The 27,108-nt window shown below is 40.5% G+C and overlaps 1 protein-coding gene across 4 annotated transcripts in view; it reads right to left on the reverse strand.

Annotated features, from left to right (window-relative positions):
• ZBTB40 (zinc finger and BTB domain containing 40) overlaps window positions 1-27,108 on the reverse strand; it is a 74,199-nt gene that overhangs the window by 30,690 nt on the left and 16,401 nt on the right. For 2 of the 4 annotated variants that reach the window (XM_035019557.1, XM_035019554.1), the window contains exons 2-3: window positions 5,844-6,601; window positions 4,881-5,014 (exon numbers count right to left, since the gene is read on the reverse strand). In XM_035019557.1, coding sequence (XP_034875448.1) covers window positions 4,881-5,014; window positions 5,844-6,525 — 816 coding nt within the window. In that variant the 5' untranslated portion in view covers window positions 6,526-6,601. Of the gene's footprint in view, window positions 1-4,880; window positions 5,015-5,843; window positions 6,663-6,691; window positions 8,020-27,108 lie in introns of those variants that run through there. The other 2 variants (XM_035019556.1, XM_035019555.1) reach the window with 2 other exon arrangements.

The raw sequence follows: 27,108 nt of genomic DNA on the forward strand, positions 1-27,108 counted from the left end.
ATCATGTTGAACACTGGGTCATAGCTAGACAATCTGTACAATTCCTCCTGGTCCCAGTGATTTGTATACAGACTGGTACACAGTAGATGCTTCATAAATATTTGTTTAACCAAATGAATACCTTGCCATAAAACCAATAGCCTTTCTATCAGTGGCTGCATTATCTTAGACTTCATAATTAGCACAGAGAAGATATGGCAAAACAACAACTTACCTCCATTTCTCATAGACCTGTAAAATGAACCCTACCCTGTCAGTGAACACAGTCCACAAAACACAGACCTGCACTTCTTGACAAATCTCCAAAGTAGTGACATGGTTGAAAACATCAGATTCACATAGGAGAGGAGACTTGTTTGCCTTTGAAACAAAGTTGAAAGAGAAAAAAAAGCTACTCGGCCTTAAGCTTTGGGAGTCTTTCTAGAACTTTAGGTGGAAAGTGGATCAAACAGCAAGGAAATCAATAGTAGAAGTTATCTCTTTATTCTAGTCAAAGATTCGCTTTGCTATATACACAATTAACTAAAAGCAGGAACATGGCTAGGAATAAAGAAAGAAGACAATTAAAAGTTCCTGCATAAAAGCTAAAAAAAATTATGAGCTTGCCTTTAAACACAGGATTTGCTCAGCTCAGCCAGAAAGCCTGTTAGGTCAGTATCTGCTTTCTCTAATGGGTAGGGATATTACACCGAGATAAAGATGGGCAGAAGCCACTTTCCCATCCCAGCACCCAAGAGATTTCTCCTTAATCAGTTCTGGCTTTGGTTTCACACAATCCAAGCGGCCCAGCCTCGTCCCATGTTGCTGCAATCACTGTTCAGGGAATGGCTTTGCCACCTTTCAACATTTATCTCAGGAAATAAAATAAGCAGGACGCTAATTAGTTCGTGGTGTCCTCCTGAAACTCGGGGCGGTCCAGGCCAGGTGCACACCTTGTATCTGTGTTTCAGAAAAGGAACAGGCTGGCCCATCTCAACCAGAACACTCACAGGCCTTCACAAGCCTCCAAATTTCACATCTAAGCACAGATCATTTTTAACATTAAGTTGTCTTTTTAATGTTGTGCCGACTAACCACATAACAGCAACAAAAAGCATTCAAAGCTCCTTGGGAGCTAAAACTCTTTAAACAGAAAAACAACAAACAAACCCCCAGCCTTTACAATTGGAGCTGAAATGCAGACTGATATTCCAAGTGAACAGTTTGCAAATGCTTTCAGTACTGAGGCCTTTTGGGGATTCCCATAGTTTGGTGACTCCAAAAAAATAATTACATATGTGGCAGGACTTCTCTGCTGTCAAGACACTCTACAGGGATAGGGATCCAGTTTTATTTATATGTATTTTCCTAGCAACCAGCTCAATGCCTGGCACACACCAGATGCTCAGTAAGTATTTGCTGAATCAAGGGGTAAGCAAAGAATAACACTTAGGAAAAATGTGTACTCGGTGGCCCCTCAAAACACTGAGGTGTCAGCACAGACACTGTGACATCTGCCATCATACACTAAGAACTGTGCAAGCCATTAACTTCTCTAGCAGTGCTTCCCAGAAATGTGGTCTACTGATACCAAAACAGCAACACGGGGAGCTTGTTAAAGATGTAGATCCCCAAGCTCTACCACAACCTAAGAATCAGACTCTCTGGAAATGAGATGTACATTTTAACAAGTGCACCGGATGATTTTTATATACACTGCACCACTGTTCTAGAGACTGATGGCTTTGTACCAGACACTACCCCTTCAGTTCAGGAAGGTACTTCCAAATGGGTAATGGTCCCTATTTGAAAGCATGACTTACAAATTAAGCTTAAAGTAACAGCAATCCATCTCATGTGTCAGAACAAATGACCATGGCACTAGGATATTATAAGGCATTAAGTAAAAAGGGGGTTTCAAGGTCAGCTAAGTCTAAAAATACAAAGTTAACGTATAAACAAACAATAGCAGTCACTACCAATTGAGCTCCTTCTCTGTGCCTGGCATTTTAATGTGAGTTTTCCATCAATAACCTTTATTAATTTCACAATGATCCTGTGATGTAGGTGACAACATTCCCATTTTACAAATTAGGAAATTAAAGCTTACAGAGAGTAAGTTGTTTGAGGTCACAACACTAGCAAATGGTAGAGCTGAATAACTAATTGTATATCCACTAAATGGAACTCTGCTCAGGCATAAAAAGGAATAAATATGCAACAACATGAATAAACCTCAGAAGAATTATGCTGAATGCAAGAAGCCGGACCAAAAAGAATATAGACTGTATGACTCCCTTTATATATAATACTCTAGAAAATGCAAATTCATCCACAGAGAGAGAGAGCAGGTCAGTGTCACCTGGAGATGGGCAGGTTGAAAGGGGTAGGAGGGAGGGATTACCAAGGGCATAAGGAAACTTAGGGGTGGTGGATATGTTCAGTATCTTGCTTGTGGTGATGGCTTCAGGTTTTAAAGCTTATCAAACTGTACACTTTAAATACATACAGCTTGCTGTATGTCAATCATACCTTAATAAACTGATCTAAAAGAGAGTTAAAAAGAGAAAGAGAAGAACAGGGCCTACGTACAAAGCAGTACTTTACCAACTCTATATACTTTATTTAATGGAAGCTTATGCTCTTCAAACATTTTTTCTCTCTTTCTTTCTGCAGCTGAAAGGCTTATTATGGAATATAACAGAATCAGTTTTAAATACCACCATCAAGTGATTTGTAGAGCTCTTACTCTGACCTCTAAAACCGAGGAAGAAATAACATAAGCCTATAATGATCCCCAACAGTGAATCAGTGTTCTTTCTAAGTACTACTAATGTTATTGTCACCAAAAGATTAGGACAAGAATTGGGAGGGGGAAAAAATGTTGGATGAAACCATGTACAGCGAAAATTTCTTGAGCACTTGCTATTTATTTATTTATTTATTAAAGATTTCATTTATTTATTTGACAGAGAGATAGAAGAGCACAAGCAGAGGGAGAGGGAGAATCAGGCTCTGCACTGAGCAGGGAGCCCGATGCAGGACTCGATCCCAGGACCCTGAGATCATGACCTGAGCCGAAGGCAGACGCTCAACCAGCTGAGCCACCCAGGCGCCCCTGAGCACTTGTTATTTGCCAGACACTTTTAGGTATCAGCATTAGGAAAAAAAAATGCTTAACACACAGTTCGAGTGAGTATCCAGGCAGCCCTAATAATCTGAGTACTGCTGATCTATGCTGCTGCTCCTCGGGCACCAGAATTAAGTAGAGAGGAAGTCCCAAGAGGGAAAATGAAGAGGTGTGTCTCTAAGCCATCCAGGTAACAAACTTGTAACAAAAACGACAGATTGAACAGTTAAGAGAACATCCACGCGCAAAAATATAAAACCATAATGTCCTTCAGCATTATCGGTATAAAGAATATCAAGGTTTTACAACTTGTCACCTCCCTAACAGAGTCATTGGGGTTAACCCAGTGTTATGAAAAGCTGTTCTTTCAAGAAAGTAATTTACAGTCAACTGTCAATTAACCATGGTTAAAAGAAATACCTGACCTTGAATTGTTGTTGTTGCTGTTTTAAAGTCATTTGCTATGAATCTGGGAAATATTTACATAGTAGAAAGGCATTCACTGCTTGGATGAAGGTAACTAACAGACATGCAATTGCCTACAGTGACATGGGAGGCCTCCCACCACGCAGATGAGCAAGCCTGCGGGGACAGTGCCCACTGGCTCTGCCAGCCCCGCTCAGCACAGGACACACAGCTGGGGGAGGGGCGAAGCAAGAGTTCTAAAGTGGCTGTGGACGTTCAAGGGTTGGGAAGTCAGGTAGTGAGGAAGCCCACCTGTGGGGATGCGTCTCACTGAGATATTGAAAGAAAGAAAAGGCCAGTTATTTAAGAAATAAGATCTTGATAACCACTGGGCCGTTGTTGGGCCGTTCCTAAACACTTCGACATACATGACATACATGTGTCATTTTCCCCTACTGGCAGTAAAACCCAGTGTGCAAGGGAACCGCTCTAAAGTCAGAATGCTTGAGTTTGAATTCTTGCTCAGTCCTACAAGCTCTGCGGCCTTGGCCAAGTTATATACCTGAAACCATTTTTCTCATCTGTAAAACGGGGCTAAAAAATAGTAAAATAGTACCCACCCTGGTGATTTTTGTGAGAATTAAATGTGGTAACATGTGTGCCAAGCATAGCAAGGTAAGTATTCAATAAATGTTCACCGTTAGTGGTTTTATGTCAGAAAATGGCCACTGTATTCTTAAACATTGGATGCCAATTTACTATGTAAGGTTTACATTAAGTCCATTTCGTACCTTGTTTTGAGTATTTCTTATTGTTCTGCTCTGGTTTTTATCATTCAGTCTTGATTTGGGGTTATCCATGACTACTTTCTGCCTCATTTTATCCTGATTAATCAGGAGGAAACGGTATGATCAGTTAAGTATCCTGGATCAAAACTGGTTGTAAGCCTGGTGATCAGAATATAACTTAGTTTTGAAAGCATCTTGCCTAGTACTTTTGCAAGACTGCCCTTTAGAAAATAAATGTCAAAAAAAAATTAAAGTTTGAGGGATGCCTGGGTGGCTCAGTCAGTTAAGTGTCTGCCTTTGGCTCAGGTCATGATCCCAGGGTCCTGGGATCGAGTCCTGCATCGGGCTCCTTGCTCGGCGGGGAGCCTGCTTCTCCCTCTGCCTGCCGCTCCCCGCTTGTGTTCTCTTTCTCTCTCTCTGACAAATAAATAAATAAAATCTTTAAAAAAAAAATTGAAGTTTGAAAAAACTAAGACCCTGGAGTATTTTGCATTTTCATAGTTCTGCCCCATATGGGAAGCTGGTCTGGCATCCAGAGAACACTACATCCACAAACAAATAAAACTCATGGTACCTACCTCCTCCTGTGCACCTTTAATTTCCGAACATTCTTCTAGTCTTTTTAAAACATCCTGGGTAACCAAGAGTGCATCAGAGAAGACACTTTCATTCTCTAGAAGAAAATTCAGCTGATGGTGTTTCCTCTCATACTCTGAGTACAAAACAAAATAAAAAAAAATATCAGTGATTCATTACTTGAGATGATTTTTAAAAGTTTAAGCTGACAACCTTTAGGTCGTATGCTGCATTTATAACTGACACCTAGCACATCAGTTGTGGGTAACAGAAAACAGTGTCCCTACCAGCTTCCTCCTCTGTGCCGTCCTCATCCTGGTTAGAATAATGGGTAAGCAACAAAACTGGTATATCGGGAGTGCTTAGGTGACTCAGTAGGTTAAGTATCCGACTCTTGATTTCGGCTCAGGTCGTGATCTCAGGGTCGTGAGACCAAGCCCTGAGTCAGGCTCCGCACTGGACATGGAGCCTGCTTGGGATTCTCTCTCCCCATCTCACTCTGCCCCTCCCCACTCGCTCTCTTTTTCTTTCTCTCTTTCTCAAAACAAAAACACCGCTGGTACATTGTTATTTTAGTATTGCTTTTCTGCTCTGTAGCTCATCCTCAGCCTTCCATCACTCAAAAACACAGACACTTTAAAAAAAGAAGAATGCCCCCTTGGGGTGCTTGGCTGGCTCAGCTGGGGGAGCATGCAACTTGTGATCTCCGGGTTATGGGTTTGAGCTCCATGTTGGGTACAGAGATGACTTAAAAAAAATAAAATCTTAAAAAAAAAAAAAGAAGAATACCCCAGTGGGAGTTTTGCTTTGGATTCTGTGTTGGATTGGACTGGATTTTGGTTTCCTATCTAGCAGTGGATTTTAGTAAATTTATCATTGAAACAAAAAAAATTCATAAAGATCACTGGACGTAGTAATTGACAATAGAAGGACAGATTATAAAAGAACTATTAAATGAAGATTACCTGGCTCTGTGCTTGCCCCCTTTGCCTCTCTAAAGGCTTGTACAGCAGGAGAGGGGGAACAAACTTCAGATGGACGAGGAGTCTCCACTGGGGTATCTATGTTCCCCTGCATCTCCTGGGCACTGGAAGGCCCCATACTCATCTCTCGTGCGTCCTCAGTCTCGGCTTTCACAGGGCCCCCTAGAGGGGCAGAAGCCTCCAGGGAAGGACGAGACTCTGCAGCGCCCTCAGAGGCAAGGATTTCTACTTCAGGCTTCTCTGGTTCCTTCCTGAATGCCTCTGAGGATGGTACGGAGACATCCCTTACCACCTGACCCTGAACAGAGCAGTTCATGAGGCTGGTCAGAAGATTTTTACAACTGACGGCCACATCAAACATCTGGAGGCTGTCGGCCAGAGAGATGATTTTGGAGAAGTTGTGCTTGCCCACGGGTAGTTTGCCAGTGTACATCATTTCTAACAAGAGGGCAAACTCCTCGGGGCTCACCACAGACGCATCGATGGAGATGGTGTCTGTGTTGTCCAGCAGGGTTTTGAACAGGAGGCTGGCCGCAGCCAGGACGAGCTTGTGGGCCCTGAAGTAAATGGCACCGATGGAAATGGTGCAGTCACAGAACTGCTGCTCCTTGCACAGAGTGTAGAGCTGCTGCAGCAGCTGCCGGCTGTAGTTGGGGAGCTCCATCACCTCCGCTCTGCCCCCGAGGACTTCTCGCCCTCTCTTCTTCCAGAACCCACTCTGTGAGGATCAGTGCTGTCTCCTAGGGAAACCCCAAAAGTGCTATATTAATATATCACAAGCACACAGGGAAAGACCTTGAATGAAATATTCAAACAAACAGTCAACTCACACATGCGTTCGCCCAGTGTTGCTCAACAGGAGGGGCGCTGCGCCAGGGACGCTAGATTAATAACGCTGACGAGAGCGGTCACGGGCGTAATGCTATGAAAGGGATTATGCTTCGTGCTTCATCTGGACAGTCTCACTGGATCCTCATGATGACTCAATGGAAAAGATACCATACCTTCCCCATTTTACAGATGAGACTGAAGCTTAGAGGTACTGAGACAACCAGCCTGAGGCAAAGGAGCCGTTAAATGGCGTTTGTGTATCACCCACTTCAGGGCTGTAGATAATAAACTGCTGGATGCGTTCCTGCTTCCAGTGAATTCTCAGCCAATGGAAGGAGGCAACTATATAAACAGATCTGCAACACAATGTCCTCATCTCATTTGACTTATCTGCAACACGCACACAGGTCGTCACTCCCTCCCGCTTCAAACACGTTTCGCTCGCTCCTGCTCTCTCTGGTTCTCCCGTCACCTCCCGAGCCACGCCTTCCCAGCATCCTTTGCTGGGTCCTCTGCATCATGTTGGCCTTTACAGTTTGGAATGCTCCAGGACTCAGTCATCTCCCCTTTCGTCTTCGGTCTCATCCGATTCCACACCTTTGAAATGTCAACGAATGCTGACAGCTTGCAGGCTGACATCCTGAGCTCGGGCCTCTCCTCTGGAGTCCAGATGCACACCTCCTGCTACCCGTTCAGCGTCTCCGATCAGAGGCCTGATGGGTGGCTTAAACTTATATCCAAAACTCTCCTGCCATCTTCCTACTCCACAGCAATTTTGTCTTTCTAGAAGTCATCCTTGACTCCAGGGTTTTTCTTATACTCCTAATCCAATCCTTTATAAATCCTGTTGGCTCTACCTTCAAAATATACCCCAAACCCAATCATTTCCTGCTGCCTCTGCGCTCGTCAGTCTAAGCCTCCATCACTTTGGATCTGGCCTATTGCAGCAGTCTCCTCTAACTGGTCTCCACACCCCTGCCCCTTTCTAGCCCCACCCCTACGCCACCCTACCTCAATCCAGGAGTTAGAGGGCTCTTTTTGGCATGCAGCCAGAGCTTGTCCCTTCTTTGCATAGAAGCCTCCCTGGCTTCTGGTCTCAGAGTAAATGCAAAAAGCCAAAGTTCTTCTAATGGCCTACACTGCCCTCATAAGCTGGCTGGCATTAACTCTCTATGCCACCTTCTACTACCCCCCCCCCGCTTACCCATTCGGCCCTAAGCACACTGCCTTCCTTACCGATCATGGAACAGTCTGTAGATGTTCATCTACAGGTGTCTCCACATGTGTGCATGGCTCACTCTCCCTTCCAGCAGGTCTCTGCTCTAAGGCCACATCATTACTGAGGGCTCCCCTGACCATGCCCTTTAAATACCAGCCTCCTCTCCAACCTCAGAACATTCCATCCCTCTTACTCTATCTATCATCACAGCATTATCACCTACTAACATATATTTTTACTTATTATCATGTATCTCCCTTCACTGGAATGTAAGCTCCGTTAGGGAAGGAACTTTTAAAAATCATCTGCTATATCCCAGTGCTTAAAATTCTGCCTCACACAAATGTTGTTGATTAGCTGGTGTAATGAATCAATGAATGGAAGGAGATATAATGGCAGAGATTTGTACCCAGAAACCCAGCTTAGGGAAAAGGGGTGTGGAGCCGTCAGAGTAAGGTCTGGAGGAGGAGCTGAGCTGCCTGAATAAATGAGTAGGCCCTGGTGAGGTGAAGGGAGTGAGACAACAGGCGCTCTGGGCAGGGAGCCTGCATGAGGCACACAGACAAGAAAACATCTCCAGTAGTGGGAGGGAAGGGGTGCAGGGGGTACTGGAAGGAATTCAGTGATCCTGGAACATAAGCAGGGGACAGGGAGTATCAGGAGCTAAATCTGGCAGGCAGGGGTTGTGGCCACAGAGAGATACACGGGCCATGCTTAGGAGCTTGGATTTATCCGAAAGGCAACGAGGAGCCACTGAAGGGTTTGAAAGGCTTTAAGCAGGGAAGTCACATGGTCAAAGATGCATCTTAAATGGATCACTTAAGTGACATCTGCACAGAATTGAGGGGGATAATGCTAGAGACAGGCTCTATTATTGCAGGAGTTCAGAGATAAATCAATAAGGACTTTGACCCACAGAAGGGGCAAGAGAAGAGAGAGAAAGAGACAGCCAAAAATATTTAGAACATGTAACTGTCATGATTTAAAGTCTGAGTAGATGTGAGGGAAGAGAGAGACCGCTCCCAGGTCCTGGTCTGGTTGAGTGGGAGTGGATGCTGAGATGATCCAGATAACATAAGAAAACAGTCTTGGGAAGAAGACATGTGGTTCAGTTTTGGGTTTGAGGATCTTATGATGATAGCCAAATCCTATAATCTCACTTGTATAAAGAAAATAAAATAAAAAAAAAAAAAGAAAGAAAAGAAAATACACTGACAAAAGGGTGGAAAGCCAAACGTCAAAATAACACTGGCTGCCTTCTTTGTTAGCAAGATTGTGGGTGATCCCCTTTCCCTTCCACCACTATTTCACTTTCCCACATTTGAAGCTGAAAGATAAAAATAAAAATAGGGGTGCCTGGGCAGCTCAGTTGGTTCAGCATCCAACTCTTGATTTTGGCTAGGGTCATGGGATGGAGCCCACGTCTGGCTCCGTGCTCAGCACTGAATCTGCTTGTCCCTCTGCTCCTTCCCCCACTCATGATTGTGTGCTCTCTTTCAAATAAATAAATAAAATCTTTAAAAAAAATAAATAAATAAAACTATTTCCAAGTTCTGGCTTCTGGTCTGGCCCGTAAGAAGCTTAGAAGTCACCATTCCATCCTGACAACGGTAAAAAGCTAAACAAATGGAAAGATCAACAACTCTTCTTAGATCTGTCAGAGAACTGAGGTCACAGGGCAAAACTGCTGTCCCCCAAACTGGAGAAAAAGGCAGATAGAGAGAATCATAACTTCTCAGAGCAGAAACCCACCAACAGATACATCCACGGGAACTGGTACCAGAAAAGGAAAACAAAAACTGAAATTGACAAATTGCTGGAGGCTCAGGGTGGACAAGTCTGAGTTAAAAACTCCAGAGGGACCAAGTCATAACTTTTGAGTTTTACCTCTAGGAGCTCTAAGGGGTGAATACAGGCGAAAAATTCCCTCCTGCTTCTGGAAGGAGCAGGGGAGAACTAACCATTTTGAAATATGCCAGAGCACTCTGTTCTTAACAAGGCCTAGCTTCAGGAGAAACTATTTTACCAGATTCCAACCTAACTGGGGGAAGAGAAATACCCTGCAGGAGGGGATGAACTGAAAAACATTGGTGAAGTTCATAGCCCTGGGGCACAGGCTCACCAAGAGACTGAGACCTAATCATCGGTCTATAAAACACTTCCTCCCCTACATCTTACCATCCCATCACTATACGCTTATTTACCACAATTCCTTTTACCCAGTACTTTATGTCTACCTTTCAAGAAAAAAATATGAGACACACTAAAAGGCAAAAACACAGTCTGAAGAGACTGAACAAGTATCAGAACCACAGTCAGATACGTCAGAAATGATCAGACCAGGAATTTTTAAAAACTGTAATGCTAAAGGCATTAATGGAAAAAAGCAGACAACATGCAAGAACAGATGAACAACGGAAGAGAGATGTAAATTAAAAAAATGAAAAAGAAATGGTGTAAGTCAAAAACAACAAATTAAGAATGCCTTTGATGTGCTCATTAGTAGACTGAGAAAAGCTGAGGAAAGAATCTCTGAATTTGAGGATATAATCAGAACAGAATATCCAAGATTTTATTTACTTGAGAGTGAGAGCATGAGCAGGGGTAGGAGCAGAGGGAGAGGGATAAGCAGGTTCCTTGCTGAGTGGGGAGCATGACACAGGGCTCAATGCCAGGATCCTGAGATTATGACCTGAGCCGAAGTCAGACAGACGCTCAACCTACTGAGCCACCCAGGCACCCTGTCATTGATTTTGAATTTAATTCCATTTTTGGCTGAGAGCAGAGATTGTATGGTTTCTTTTTTTTTTTTTTAATTTGTTAAGGGTATTTTTTGGTCCAGAATTGGTCTATCTTGGTACTGTTCCATGGGATCTTGAGAAGAATGTGTAATCTGCTGCTGTTAGATGAAGTAGTCTATAGATACCCATTATATCCAGTTGACTGATAGTGCTGTTGACTTCCACTATGTTCTTATTGGTGTTCTGCCTGCTAGGTCTGTCCATTTCTGATAAAGGGATGTTTAAAGTCTCCAACTATAATAGTAGATTCACCTAATTCTCTTTACAGCTCTTTCAGTTTGCCTTCCTTGTTTTGATACTCTGTTGTTAGGCATATGCACATGAGAGATTATGTTTTCTTGAAGTATTGACCCCTTTTTGATTATATAATGCCCCTCTTTATCCCTGATAACTTTGCTTATTTTGAAGTCTGTTCTGTCTGAAATTAATATAGCTACCCCTGTTTTCTTTTGATTAGTATTATCATGATATATCTTTCTCTATTCATTTGCTTACACTTAGGCGTATCATATTCAAACTACAAAAAAATGAAAGCTTAAAAAAAAAATCTCAGAAAAAGAGGAAAAAAAACCCCACTTTACCTGTAGAGGAGCAAAGATAAGAATCACGTCTGATTTCTCCTCAGAAACCATGCAAGTAGGAAGAGAATAGAATAAAATAATTGAAGTGTTGAGAAGGAAAAAAAAAAAAAAGCCCAACCAACCTAGAATTCAAACTACATAAAAGGTGCTCAGAGAACCTTTAAAAAAAAAAAAAAAAAAACTCTCAGCAAACTAGGAATAGAGAGAAACTTCTTCCATTTGATGAAGAACATCTACAAAAAAACCAAGTTAATGTTATAGTTAATAGAGAGAAACTTGAAGCTTTCTTGCTAAAATCAGTAATAAGGTAAGGATGTTCCCTCTCACCACTGCTTTGCAACATTATACTGGAAGTTCTAGCTAATTAATGAAACAAGAAAAGGAAATAAAAGGAATATAGGTTAGGAAGAAAGGAATAAGACAGTCTTTGTTCACAGATGATATGTTTGTCTATGTAGAAAATCCAAAAGAATCAACAACAAAAAAACCCTAATAAGCAATTACAGCAAGACTGCAGGGTACAAGGTAAATATACAAACATTAATCACTTTCCTATATATCAGCAATGAACTGGAACTTGAAGTTAAAACATCACCATTTAAGGGGAGCCTGGGTGGCACAGTTAAGCATCCAACTCTTGGTTTCAGCTAGGTCATGATCTCAGGGTCATGAGACTGAGCCCCACATTGGGCTCTGTGCTGAGTGTGAAGTCTGCTTAAGATTTTTCTCTCCCTCTACCCATCCCCATCACATTCTCACGCTTGCGTGCACACTCTCTCTCTAATAAATAAATAAATCTTTTAAAAATTAGTATTTAATTAGCACCTAAAAATGAAATATAAAAAATAATTATGGATAAGTCCAATAAAATAAGTACAAGAGTTATATGAGAAAAACTACAAAACTCTGACGAGAGATATCAAAAAAAAAAAAAAAAACAACTAAGTAAATGGTGAGATGTTCCACGTTCATGGACAGGAAGACTCAGTACTATCAAAATTTCAACTTTTCCCGACTTGACTAGATTCAACACAATCCTAATCAAAATCCCAGCAAGTTATTTTGTGGATACTGACAAACTGTTTCTAAAGTATATATGGAGAGGCAGATTAGCCAACTCAGTACTGAAGGAGAGTAACAAAGTTGGAGGACTGACACTATTCAACTTTAAGATTTACTACAAAGCTATAGTAACCAAGACAATGTGGTATTGGTGAAAGAACAGATAAATTAGCTCACAAAAATAGTCAACTAATCTTTGAAAAAGAAGCAAAGAGTACAATGCAGCAAAGATAGTATTTCAACAAATGGTGCTGGAACAACTGGACATCCACGTGTAAAAAAATGAATCTAGACACAGACCTCCAAACCTTCACAAATTTAACTCAAAATGGATCACAGACCTAAATGTGAAATGTAAAATTATAAAACTCCTAGAAAATAACATAGGAGAAAACGGAAATGAACTTGAGTACAGTGATGACTTTTTAGATACTACACCAAAGGTATGATCCCTAAACGAAATAACCGATAAGCTAGATTTCATTAAAATTTTAAAAAACGTTTTTCTGTGAAAGGTAATGTCAACAAAATGAGAAAACAAGCCACAGACTAGGATAAAATATTTGCAAAAGACACCTCTATTAAAGGACTACTATCCAAAATATACAAAGAACCCTTAAAACTCAACAATAAGGAAACAACCTGATTCAAAAATGTACCAAACCTTAACAGACATCTCACCAAGAGACACAGATAGCAAGTATAAAAAACAAGTATAAAAAATGTTCAACATATGTCATAAGAGAATTGTAAATTAAAGCAAACTATTACGATGGCCAAAATCCACAACACTGACAATACCAAATGCAGTGAGGATTTATAGTAACAGGAACTCCTATTTATTGCTAATGGGAATGCAAAATGGTACAGCTGCTTTGGAAGGTAGATTAGCAGCTTATAAAACTAAACATATCCTTACCATATGCTCCAACAATTGTGCTCTTGATATTTACCCAAATGAACTGTCTACACAAAAACATGCACACAGATATTTATAGCAGCTCTACTAATAATTGCCCAAACTTGGAAGCAATCTAAATGTCTTTTAGTAGGTAAATGGGTAGTAGATAAACTGTGGTACATCCAGATAACAGAATATTATTCTACACTAAAAAGAAATGAGCTAACAAGCCATAGAACGACATGGAAGAAAGGTAAATGCATATTGCTCAGTGAAAGAAGCCAATCTGAAAAGGCTATATACTGAATGAATTCAACTATATGACATTCTAGAAAAGGCAAAACGAAGGAGACAGTCAAAAGATCAGTGGTTGTCACTGGCTGAAGGAAGGCAGGGATAAATAGGCGAGGAACAGAGGATTTTTAGGGCAGTGCAATTATTCTTTATGATACCACAATGGTGGATTCCTGTATTACACATTTATCAAAATTCATAGAATGCACAATGCCAAAAGTGTACCCACTGAAAACAGTGGACTTTGAGTGATAATGATATGTCAATGTAGGTTCACTGATTGTAACAAACTGCGTTGTGGGATAGTGGGGGAGGCTGTGTGGGTGTGGGGAACCCTCTACTGTACTCTGTACTTCCAATTTTGCTGTAAACCTAAAACTGCTCTAAAAAATAAAGTTCACTTATTTAAGAGACTTCATAAAATGAATGTAAAGTTTTCAGTTCTAATCACCCCAAACCCTATCTATACCATGATATTTAATATTATGGAACATTTATGAATTTATATAATATTTTTAGTTTACTCAGAATATATTTAAGAACATCTAGCCCTACTGTTTGAGTACAATTTGTCTTGATACCTGTATTATAAAAATGCATATTTTTTAAAAACAAATAAACTGCAGCCTAGGAGCTACCCAACTTGCTCTACTAGTAGCAGCGGAAGGGGCAGGACTGGAATTCCTATCTCCTGGTACTGGTGGAAAACAAAACAAACAAACAAACAAGATTCTGTAAGATTTAAAACAGGCAAAAGTAGGGACTATCTTTTTTAAAAAGAAGATAATTCTTAAAATTTGTAAATTAACTTATTTTAATAACTGAGGAAAAAATCAGAACAAGAATTCAACTTGCAAATAACAAAAAGTATAAACTATTAAACAGACACTAAAGTTTTTCTAAAGAATGAATTATATCAGTAGAATGTGATTTTTTCCCCTAAGAGAAACCATAGGCCTTATGAATTCAATAAATTAAAACACTTACCTGGACATATATTAGATCTTTTAAAATATTCTTATTAATATGAAACAAGTGATTGGGATTCTATTTTCAGGACGAACTTACTTAAGATGTTTTTTGGTCATTTTTCTGGGGAATTTATCTACAGCTTTCATCAGATTGGAAAAAAAAAAAAAAAAAAAGATCTAGCAATGATCCAGAGGTAGGTATTTTGAGCATTCACTACAGAACCTTGTGGTCAGAACTATTTCATACTTTTGTTAATAAATAAGTTAGATGGGGGGGGGGGGGTGCCTGAGTGGCTCACTCAGTTAAGTGGCTGGCTTTGGCTCAGGTCATGATCCCAGCGTCCTGGGATCCAGCCCACAGCAAGCCCTGCATCAAGCCCTGCATCAAGCCCTGCATCGAGCCCCACATCGAGCTAAGCTCCCTGCTCAGAGGGAGTCTGCTTCTCCCTCTGTCCCTCCCCTGGCTCATGCTTTCGTGTACTCCCTCTCTCTCTCTCTGAAATAAATAAAATCTTTAAGAAAAATTAGATGGGAAAATAATAGAATAACTGTAGCAGAATAAGCAACTGAGCAAGGTTCAAAAAAAGTGAACTGAATTATGTGGCTTATCAATACACAGATATTAAAAACATGGTCATAAACTTGCGATAAAGGGAGAATGGAGATAGGTAAGGCAGAAAACTTTCAAGGGTGATCAAGGGCTACTTAATGAATGTAAGCTGGCAATGTTAGAAGTTGAAATTTTACTAAGATTAATAGGAATAACTAATTGAAGAGCAAACTTTTGGCAAAACGGCACGCCAAGCTGATGTAAACGGACCTTTTCTCCCACTTCATACAGAAATGCTGGATAAAACACTTTTAAAATGCCTTTAAAATATATAGTCAAGCTTTAAAAAAAAAAAAAAAGAAGAAACCCTCAGGCACCTAAAATGAAAGAGACATCAAAATCAAAACTGGAACATTAAGTGGGTGTTGAGACCATGGTGGCCCACAGGGGTTTCAAACACCAATATAGGCCCGGAGCTTGGAGGAGAAAGCATTAATCCTCACATGGAGACTAGAAATACAGCTTCAGGCAGGTAGAAGGTGGGCGAGTTGAAGCTGAGACCCTTGCACAAAGCCCAGAGGCTCAAATACCTATCCTTCCTTGATATGCAGTCTGAGAAAATCTCTGCTCACTGGCTCGGAAGCAGCAATAAAAGTTATTAATTATATAGGCCTTAAGAAGAGGAAAAAGCACCCATAAGAAATCTAAAATGCAGGCCTATGCCATACAGAGGCAAGTGTGGGTATGTAAATTTGTATCATACAGGGATCCTGAGCTGAGAAATTAACATAAAAACTGGTCTTTGACATGCAACAGAAAAAAACCAGAGTACTTTCACAACCCAAGGCACAGAGACACACACAGTGAAGAAGAAAAACACAGAACAGAGCTCACTCTTACATACCATATGAGGAAGACACAAAAGTGCAAGGTAAATCTATAAAGGCTAACAGTAGAAAATGTCAGAAGGTAACTTTGAAGCAAGGGTAGGGAAACTTCTTAATGCCCCAAATGCCAAAAAAAAAAGGGGGGGAGGGGATGATGAATCTGCAGTGATAATGAAGGTTTCTATCAAAGACATGATTAACAGACAATGGACAAAGGGTAAATTCAGGAGATAATATTGCACAAAGGCAACACGGAATTAATACCTAGAAGATATAAGAAATTCCTGCAAATCTAGAGAAAAAAATTGAAATCCAAGGGGGGAAAAGGAGCAAATGATGTAACCAGGCAATTCAGAGAAGGAAAAGCTTACTTCTAATTAATCAACAAGCAGTAATAGTAGTTGTTAAAATAGCAGTAATAGGGGCACCTGGGTGGCTCAGTCAGTTAAGTGTCTGCCTTTGGCTAAGGTCATGATCCCAATCGAGCCTGTATCGGGCTCCCTGTTCAGTGGGGAATCTGCTTCTCCCCCTCTCCCTCTACTCTGCTTGTGCTCTCTCTCAAATAAATAAAATCTTAAAAAAAATAACAGTAGTAATAGCAGCTAGCATTTATCTAATGATTATTGTATTCAGGAAGTGTTTATTATATTCAGGAATATGCTTTACACATATTAACTCATTTTGCCCTCTCAACAACCTGATGGGGCAAATGCTGTAATTATCCCCTTTTATGATGAAGAGACTAAGGCCCAGAGAGGTTGAGTAGTTTCTCCAAGATCTCACAGTTAACACATGGTAGAACTTGGTGGGTATATAAATTGTATAGCTGTTCTGAAAAACATTCTGCTAATATTTAGTGAAATTTTCTGTATATATATGCCTTGTGACCCAGTAATCATATTCCTCCATACATATCCTAGAAAAATTCTTACATGGGTCCATAAGGAAGCAAGGCCAGAAAGATCACTGGGGCATTGTTTTTGGTAGCAGGAAGATCAGAGGCAATTTAGATGTCCATCACTAAAAGAATTAAGTAAATGTACAGGAGGTATACTATGGAAAACAGTGCATTAGAAAGAAGCAACAACTAGCTACTAAGACAGAAACATGGATAGAAACCCAGTATTGAGTGAAAAAATAACAACCACAATGAGATCTAGGGCATAATAGCATTTATATAAGTTAAAAACATATAATCAGAACAATACCATATATTTGATAAGGCCACATATGTAGCCAAAGACATTTTATCAAATACATTAGAGTAGGTGCCTACAGTGTGGGAGGGGAATGAGGGTGTTGGAGGTGAGAAAGAAAAATAAAAAATAAAATCAAACAAGGGGAGCCTTGCTCAGACAGAGAAATGCTAGAGTGTCATGGATGAGGGGGCTCACTGCACCACCCCCAAGAGGCAAAAAGTAAAACTAAAAAGCCACATGAGGAGATGAGAATCACCAGAAGGAAAGTCACTAAATGCAGGAATCAGCACAAATAGCAGCCCCAAGGATTGAAAACCATAAAAACAATAGAACACTATGAAAAATGCTATAAATTAATTATATTTCATTTTAATAAATAGGCAAAATGAAGGAAGTCAAAATCAAAGAACAAGATAATATGGGAAAAGGATAGTCAGATGTGAAAAAGAACTTTTGGTTATAAAAAATTAAGTCACAAGGGACGCCTGGGTGGCTCAGTCGGTTAAGCGTCTGCCTTCAGCTCAGGTCATGATCCCAGGGTCCTGGGATCGAGTCCCGCATCGGGCTCCCTGCTCCACGGGGAGCCTGCTTCTCCCTCTGCCTCTACCTCTCTCTCTCTCTCTCTCTCATGAATAAATAAATAAAATCTTAAAAAAAAAAAAATTAAGTCACTGGCATTCACACATTGATAAATTAAATAAACTAGACACAGCTGAAGAAAAAATTAGTGATTAAGAAGAGAAGTCTGGGAAAATTACTCAGAAGGTAGCAGAGTTTATAAAAACAGAAATATGAAAGGGAAGTTAAAGGACACAGAAGACAGAATGAGAAGGTGTTCCAGAGGAAATAATGGAAAAAGTACAGGAGAAACAATTTGAAGATAATTTCTGAGAATATTCTAGAATTAAAGACAAACACGAGTCTTCAGAAGAAAACTTCAAAATATTAACAACATGGAGAAAAAGAATTTGTAAGGAAACCAAGAGAAAAGACATTACTTACAAAAGAATGACAACTAGGCTGATATAGACTTTCGATTTAAATAACAAGAGGGTTGGCCGCCATCATAAATGACACAGTAACTATCCGGACCAGGAAGTTCATGATTAACTGACTACTTCAGCGGAAACAGATGGTCATTGATGTTCTTCACCCCAGAAAGGCAACAGTACCTAAGACAGAAATTCAGGAAAAACTAGCCAAAATGTACAAGACCACACCAGATGTCATATTTGTGTTTGGATTCAGAATCCATTTTGGTGGTGGCAAGACAACTGGCTTTGGCATGATTTATGATTCCTTGGATTATGCAAAGAAAAATGAACCCAAACACAGACTTGCAAGACATGGCCTGTATGAGAAGAAGAAGACATCAAGAAAAAAGCGAAAGGAACGCCAAGAACAGAATGAAGAAAGTCAGGGGGACTGCAAAAGCCAATGTTGGTGCTGGCAAAAAGAAGGAGTAAAGATGCTGCAGTGGCTTTATCTGTGGTGGTTGTGCAGATTTTTCATGCGAGGATTAATAAACTAAGAATGTTAATGTGAAAAATAAATAAATAAATAACAATAGATGCCAGAGGAAAATGCAATAACAGTTTTTGAATATTAAGGAAAATAACAATCAAGTATCAATATCCAGATTGAAATAAAATTATCTCCAAACAAACAGACACAGACCATAACTGGAAGAATTACTTTAAGAAGGAAACTAAACCAGGAAAAAAACAAAAAAGGATAGAACATAAGAAGAAATAGCAAGTGGCAAGCAAAGAAACTGCTAAACAAATCCACTGGAAAAGGTAAAATCAGAAAGACTGATAACATCAATGCTGGTGAGGATGTGGAATGACTAGAACTCTCATACACTGCTAGCAGAAGTGTAAAATAAAACGGTACAACTACGTAGGAGAACTACGTGGAGGTTTCTTATAACATAGAATAAACTGCTAGTAAATGCAACAACATGGATAAACCATTAAACTATTATGTTAAGTCAAAGAAGCCAGGCATAAAGTACACATATATGACTCAACTTATAGGAAACAGAAATACAGGTACAACTAATTAACGGTGATAAAAATCAGATAGTAGTGTGGAGGTTGTTGGGATGGTGTAGGGAAGGGACTGAATGGAACGAGACACAAAAGAACTTTCTGGGGAATGGAAATGTTCTACATCTTATTCTGGGTGGTGTTTAAAGAATAGATATTTGTCAAAACTCTTCAAACATAACATCTAAGCTCATTATATCTCAATAAAAAATTAAGAAATGTGTTGGTATACTGAAAATGCACTGACTGTTTAAAAATAGGTACTGGAAGGAGAGGTTAAAAACAAAACAGAATAATGACAACCATAGTGCTAGCACTTACTGAAAGCTTACTATGTGCCAAGCACTGTTCTAAATGCTTTGCATATATTAATTCATTTAATCCTTTCAACAACTCTATGGAGTAGGTACTCTTATTATCCACATTTTACAGATTAAAAAAACTGTCACACAAAAAGGTTACATAACTTACCTAGGGTTTACACTAATGTGTGGCAGAGCTGGGGTCCAAACTCAGGCAGCCAGGCTCTAAAGTTCTGTGTTCGTAGAAATCCAATGCCTCTCTGAAATTAACAATCAACAACAACATGGAAGATGAGAGACCAGAGTCAGGGTGTTCCAAGAGTCAAGAGGATGACAAAAACAATGACTGACTTTAGCCTTTAGCCTAAATGAAGTATGTATATTAACAGGTAAGGATGTAGGAGAATAGAAAGATAAATATTTGCAAACGGGGGGTACAAAAGAAAATAAAGAAAATGTGATTAATCCAACAGCAAGTGAGAAAAGGAAAAAAGAAAGGCAAAAGAAAATCGCATTAAATAGAAAACAATTGAAGATGGCAGAAATAAGTCCAAATGTATTCTTAATCACAATAAACAAATTGAACTTTCTTGTTAAAAGGCAGAGAGATGGGGCCTCTGGGTGGCACAGTCAGTTAAGTGTCCGACTCTTGGTTTCAGCTCAGGTCTCATGATCTCAGTCATGATCATGGATCGAGCCCAGCATTAGGCTTTGTGTTCAAGTCTCACACATGCGTACGTTCTTTCTCTCTCTCCCAAATAAATAAATCTTTAAAAGGCAGAGAGGTTCTCTGATTGGGTTTTTAAAAAATCAGCTATATGTTACTTATAAGAGAATTAATGAGTGGGCGTGTTTACACTTAAAGCCGTGCCTAGCACATAGAAACTACTACATGTGGTAGTTGTTATTACTAGACTGTGAATCATCCTCATTAAATTGTTTTGAAACTAGCCATCTGACTTGACAGCTCAAGTATCTATCTGTAAATAAACTATATAATCTTCGTAGACCACTTTCAGGTACAGAATACTATTATTAAATAAATCTAATATATAATCATGAGGGATACACTGGTGATTTGGGGGCTAGTGAAATGTACTATAGAGGCTAAACTATACTTTGCTGATCTCACAACTAAAATGTAAGAGCCTCTAACATATTTTACTGTTTCCCCTAATTCCCTTTGTTGGGGAAGTTAAACTGAGGAGAGAGAATACAGCATTAGATATAATGTTGTGAAAGTGTACCTTTCAGAGTTAGAACACTGCATGTTGGAATCTCTAAGTCCTGTAGGTTCTTGTATAGAGGCAACCTAAATTATGTTATTAATAAGCACTTACTGAAATTGCTAGCCTTGGGAAAACTGCCAAAGGTCCCAAGGGAAGAACACTTAAGCAACAAAAGAGCACCACAAAGATGGATGTTCCTCAAAGGAACAATATTAAAGCCTCAAGAAAAGACTATACTGATACAGAATAAAGATACTTAGAAAGAAAAAACTTAATTGGCTGAACCAAGTGCTGCATAATGACCCAAAACACCAATGGGAATTCAACACAAAGTGGAAACTAGGCCAGCTTTCTAAAAGGAGCACAAAGAATATTTATTGATTTATTTATTATTTATTAAAATTTTTATTGTCTACTTCCAAAAAGGATTTGAAAGTTTAAGAATTCTTTAAGTTAAAAAGAGGCAAGACAAAAACCAGAAAAAGCAGAAGTGAGAATTAAGTCATAGTTCGTAGGAAACATGCAATCCCTTTGATGAACAAGGAGGAATACAACACTGAAGACTTACTCTCGATATGCACTGCTTAATTAAATAAAATAGATGTTCTGAAATCCACAAGTGCTGGTGATGTCCTTAGCAAAGCACTCAAACAAAGGCCTTTGTTGTCACTACTGGAGAGTAGGAGGCTCTTTTCTGTACCTCAGGAACTGGACCTCCCATTCCCCAATTACTATACTATATATACATGTCGTCCTATTCCTAATTATGGGTCATTTGCCTATTATTTACTCAGCACATTGCTAAGTGCTGTGAGGGATTCAAATGCATATAAAACAAGATCTTTGTCCACAGGGAATTGGTAATAAAGTTGATCCAATGCTAGAATGATTGAAAACAGATCTCTTAAAAGGACTCAATCCGTAAGAGACAAGAAGGAAAGGAAGAGAAAAACAACAACAAACAAACAGACTGATCCCCATGAGTGGCAAGGAAAAGGCAAGAGCTACAGCTGGTAAACGCAAGTGAGGTACAACTCCAACAGGCCAGGGTGAAAGGTAAAGAACTCCAGACAGAGGAAGAGCCATGAACTCCGTTCCAGAAGAGGCACACCTGGCCTGGGTGCTGGAAATCATGTATGTGTCCAGGATCATGTATGTGCACCCAGCTCTGGAAGGACATCCGTAACTAGCTGCCATCATTATTATGGACACTGGGCTGGCTAGGGTGGGTCTCCAAAACCACTCACGGAAGAGAAAGGGTGGAGCACAAGGCTACTTAGGTTAGGGAGGCCAGAAAATAAGCAGAGGAACTTCCACCTGTTTTGAGGGAGGAGCTTCTGAAATAGGAATAGCACAATTAAAGCAGAGCTTTCCCAGTGACATGAGGGCTGGACTCATGTGACTAGCAATGGAAAGGAAGAACAGGTCGCCTCTATTATGTTGTCTATACAGGTTGTTGCCTTAGACATCCTGTATTATGGAGTTCCATGGAGAAGTTGGGCCCACCTCTTCCTAGATTTGTGTGTTCCAACATCCAAGAGAGAAAAGCCATTCTATTACATAATCAAGGGTCCTCGATTCTGGTTGCCCTAACAATTCTGCACTCTCCTTTGCTCACATCTATCTCATGGTCTGAGACATCTCTCTTACGGTATGGCTCAATGCAACCTTATCTGCTTAAAGTTTTTTTTTTTCTGTTGCTGCTGATAATCCCTTTCTCCTGAATAAAATCTTTACTTCTACCTTGATGCCTGGCTCTGCTGGAACCAGAGAGCTGGAAGAGACCTTGGAGAGCCCTATTCATTGCTTTCAGCAAACAGAAGTTCATTACTTTATCTATCACGTACTCTTGTCGCATGACCAAATGACCTTAGTCCAATCTCTTCCCTTTCTAAGCGAGGAAACTGAGGTCCTGAGAGGCTGAGTTGCTCTTTGATCCGAGTCAGCTTTAACCCCATGGCTATTTAGTATCTCACAAACAACCAGAGTCAGGTGAAATAACAGGCACTCTCAACATAATTAGAGCAAAGATCACACATTCAGAGACAAGAAATGGGGCATTTGCTACACACAAAAAGATGATTTAAAATGTAAGGTATCTAAGGAATCAGCTAAGTTAAAAGAGAACTACTAGCAATTATTTCTGAGAATACAAGGTGGATGGGTGAGGTCAGAAAAGGTGACTGCAGCTTTTAGCAGGCCCAGATTTCTCAAGTTTAAAAGCAGTTGTCATTTGGTCTTGTCTCTTACACGGAGGGCCTGAAAGGCAGTAACATGTAGTGTAAGGGATGGAGGTTTCCGTATTTGGCACTCCTGGATTCGTGGTAGTAACCTGTCATATGTATTGTCATTGTTGTTTCTGACAGTATTACCACCATCATTCTCATTCCATTCCAAAGTCTAGTCTCCTACGGTTCCAGTCCTTGAGATTTATAGCAATACCTGAATGACCTATGTATTTTCCTAAGGTACATTCTGGTCACTGGGAAATCCAGGTAACCTGAACAACTCCAAAGAACCCCAGGAGTGAAGATTCTCAAGTGGCTGGTGGCATCAAGTATAAAATTCACCTCTGGGATTTTGGATGCTGTCTAGTGAGCAATATGGTAGACACCAAGTAAGGATGATATGGTAGACACCAAGTAAGGATGATATGGAGATGATAATCCCTTGCTTGTGTACCGGGATTTACACCTCATCCCATTAATCTTCATTTTATAGATGAAGACTAAGGCTCAGAGATGTTAAATGCATGGTTAAGGGTTATGAGTTACCAAGGGGCAGAAGTGAGCCCAGGTCTCAATTCTCAAGCCATGGTTCTGTCCTCTATAATGTGAAGGGCTTGCTGGATGCCAAGACTTAGCTACCACTTCCGCAGATAATTTTCCCTTCCAAGAGTTCAGCGGCCATTAAGAAGTATAGCTGTCAACTCTTGGTTATTTAACAAGTACACTTACGGTCTCACACTGAGGGAAAATTGTTAGTGAGCCAACCACATCCACTGCCCCATCAGCTCAGGATATTTTTCTCAATTATCAACTCATGTCTCGTGACAGAGTTAGCCCTAATGATATCCTGCTCTTTCTTTTCATATTCTGTCAAATTATATAAAGATATTATTTATCAAATAACTACTAATAAGAGCTACCTTACTATGTTTCTAAGCACTTTTTATGTTACCTCCTTTAATACTAACAATCCAGCAAGATAGGTAAACCCAATTTACAATAAATCCTAATAGTGGAAACGTTAAGGAAGAGGCCCAAGATCATACAGCAAATTAGTAGAGGAACTGAGATCTTAATCCAGTTTGCCTGACCTAAAGCTCTTGCCCTTCTATCCACTAAAAGGTTCTTACCTGGGATCCTGTCAAAAAAAGAATCTGATCCAGAAGTTCTGGCGTGGGGCCTGAATTCTGCATTTCTAATAAGCTCCAGGTGATATGGATACTGTCAGTCCAGGAACCCTCTCTGAGGAACAAAGCACTATACAACACTGCCTGTTCTCCAATCATTTTTTTCTTTTTCTTTTTTTTAAGATTTTATTTATTTGACAGAGGGAGAGCCAGCAAGAGAGGGAATATAAGCAGGGGGAGTGGGAGAGGGATAAGCAGGGAGCCTGATGTGGGGCTCGATCCCAGAACCCTGGGATCATGACCTGAGTGGAAGGCAGACGCTTAACGAGCCACCCAGGTGCCCCTCCAATCACTTTTTTCATAACATGTCTTAAGCAACTCTTCACCTCTAAAAAATCTCAAGTCATCTTCAGATCCTTTCCTTCTGCATCTGCTTTTGGCTCCAGTCAGAAAAACAAACTCCATAATAGCTCTGGGAATAAAACCTACAAAATATGGAGGACTCCAATAACCATGTCTGAGGCAAATAGCTCTACGGCCTAGCACCAACCCCAACTCCTATAGAATGCATTTCAGCAATCTGGTCTTCAGGGCTGGTCTGGCTTCCCTGGCTGCTGCCAAAGTAACTAGAGGTCAACTGCTCCTGATCTAACATGGTCAACTGAACCTGGTTAAGCCTTGGAAGGGCCTAGGATGAATGTATGCTGAACCGAAAACAATGAAGAGATCTCTGCTTATGACACTATATATGAACTACCGTGGTATTTCCTTTCCAGCCATTATGCCATGTCTTGCCCAGAATCAGACACCTCTACTTATCTTCCATAGCCTTCTACCCAGTTTCCCCGACAGCTGTATTGAATAGCATTTCAAGGCCTGCATTCTCTTTTGTGGCACAAAATCTAAAATCAAGGCTCAATATTATGTGCTGCCTTCCATCTGATGAAATCAGGAAGGCCTCAAATGACCTAACTACAAATTCTATTACCCACTCTGCTCTAGTACACAAGATCCCTGAGCCAAACAATCCTCCTTATCAAAGTGACTAAGGTCCAGTTCCTGTTTATCTGTGAGTAGTGGGTTTCAGTTCCTTATCAGCCCCCAAGATTATTCTAGCAAGCCAATCACATCCCCGGGCAGAAACCAGGAGGCACCTCACCCTTTTGATACTACAAAGCCTGCCTCCCACAGCCCCTGATTGTTCACTCTGCTCCTGAGGGCAACCCCATGTGGCCCTGAGCAGCAGACTATGTCCTCTTCTGGGGTTGTGAGTATATGTGACTAATAAAAGCTGCGGTCAGTCCCACCTGCCAGTGTCCACTGTTGTGTGTTCAGCCATCCCCATAATCCTAGGGTAGGAATTCTTCCCTCAGCAACAGGGTGAATAAGAGGTGATTAAAACATCCTTTTTGCCCAATCCACTGGTCTCTGCTCTTTTTCATATGTTTGAATCTCTTGAATGCCTTTGACGAAGTCATCAACTGCTCCATGACAGTAATAATGTCCAGCATTGTGCTAAGCACTGTCCACATACTTTTCCATTTAATTTCCCTAACATCCCTATGAGGTAGATACCATTATTACCCCTAATGTACAGATGAGGAAACTAATGTCTAACAGGTTATGCCCAAGACCATACAGTTAATAAGTCTGAGCACGGTTCAAATGAAGATCTGTTGGCTCCCTGTTCTTAATTACTACTTTAGTCTTGACAGAATTTCTGGGCTCAGCGTTAGCATTCCTCAACCCCTCTCCACAGAGAGAGATGTGCTGCTGGCTGGCCTGACAGGAGCACCTGCATTTGAGACACCTTATTTATTTGCTGGTCTCTGCTCAAAGATGGATGGAGATGTGTATCTGGAAAGAGTGCCATTGGAACAGGCTGGCTGTCTGGCTGCCAAGAGACTTCCCTTGGTGGCTTGAACTTAATTTACCAAAAGGTCTAGTTTGGTTGTCAACCTTGCAGATACAAACACTCCACCCTATAAAAGTCCCACAGTTAATTGGACTTTGGAGGTTTGATAACACAGCCTAAACTCATAAGAGAAGAAGTATAAATGAGAAAGTGAGTTTATTAGTTCATTTATTAGTGAAATAGGCCTACTCTTTACAATTACGTGTGAAAAAATTCAAGCAGCAAGGTCAAGTATCATCAGAAGAGAGTGTATGCTACCAACATTCGGTGGAAACTTGGTGCATCTGTCTTCACCCGGGCAGGTAGAGTCTGAGCATCAATGTACACTACGCAGGCACCACAAGGCGTTCTGTCGTGTCCCTTCTATCACCTGGACTCTTCTACGGCTCCAGTCTCTCTTTTGAAAAAGTTGGACTCAGCTTTGTCTCTGAGGTAACCTTGTGCAGGTATTTAGTAGCACTGACCATGTGCTGACTTTTCAGTCTCTCTCAAATGCAAGCAGTGCCCTCCTGTTGCCCCTGCCCACAGGCTTTCCACTCAGTGCTCTGAGCATCTATCAGATCAGAACTACCCCTCCTGCAAGGAGCTTCATCCACTGAAGCTCCCAGCTCACTTCAAACTTAGCCACCCTCTAACTTCTCCCTGGCTATTACCAGATTGAGTCCTCACTCCCTTTCTTTCCCCATTCCTCACCCCCTTCCCCCTCCCATGCACTTCTGTCACCTGTCACTCTGCCTCCCTTCAGCCACTCTGCCACACATCACTAATGACAACTTTTTAAAAGTATTTATCAATACCAAACATACGTGAAATGATTCTTGATCAGAAGGATAATAAAAATCAGGGAATTCTGCAACTAAAATTATCCTTAGAGACTATGTAATTCAGGCCTGTCATTTTACAGATGAAAAAACGGATAGAAATTAAGTGACCTGCCAAGTCATGTACCTAGATAATGGCAGGGTCAAACCCAGGATGCAGACTTCTGGGTTTTCAAGACAGCATTTGAACCAAAATACCAAACTCCTAAGTATACAAAACAGGGAAGGGGTGCAGTGCGGGGCCTCCTAGGAATCTCACAGGCTCCCAAGTATACAAA

This window comes from Mirounga leonina, unplaced genomic scaffold, assembly GCF_011800145.1.
Source record: "Mirounga leonina isolate KUSES-001 unplaced genomic scaffold, KU_Mleo_1.0 Mir_173, whole genome shotgun sequence".
Lineage (NCBI taxonomy): Eukaryota > Metazoa > Chordata > Mammalia > Carnivora > Phocidae > Mirounga > Mirounga leonina.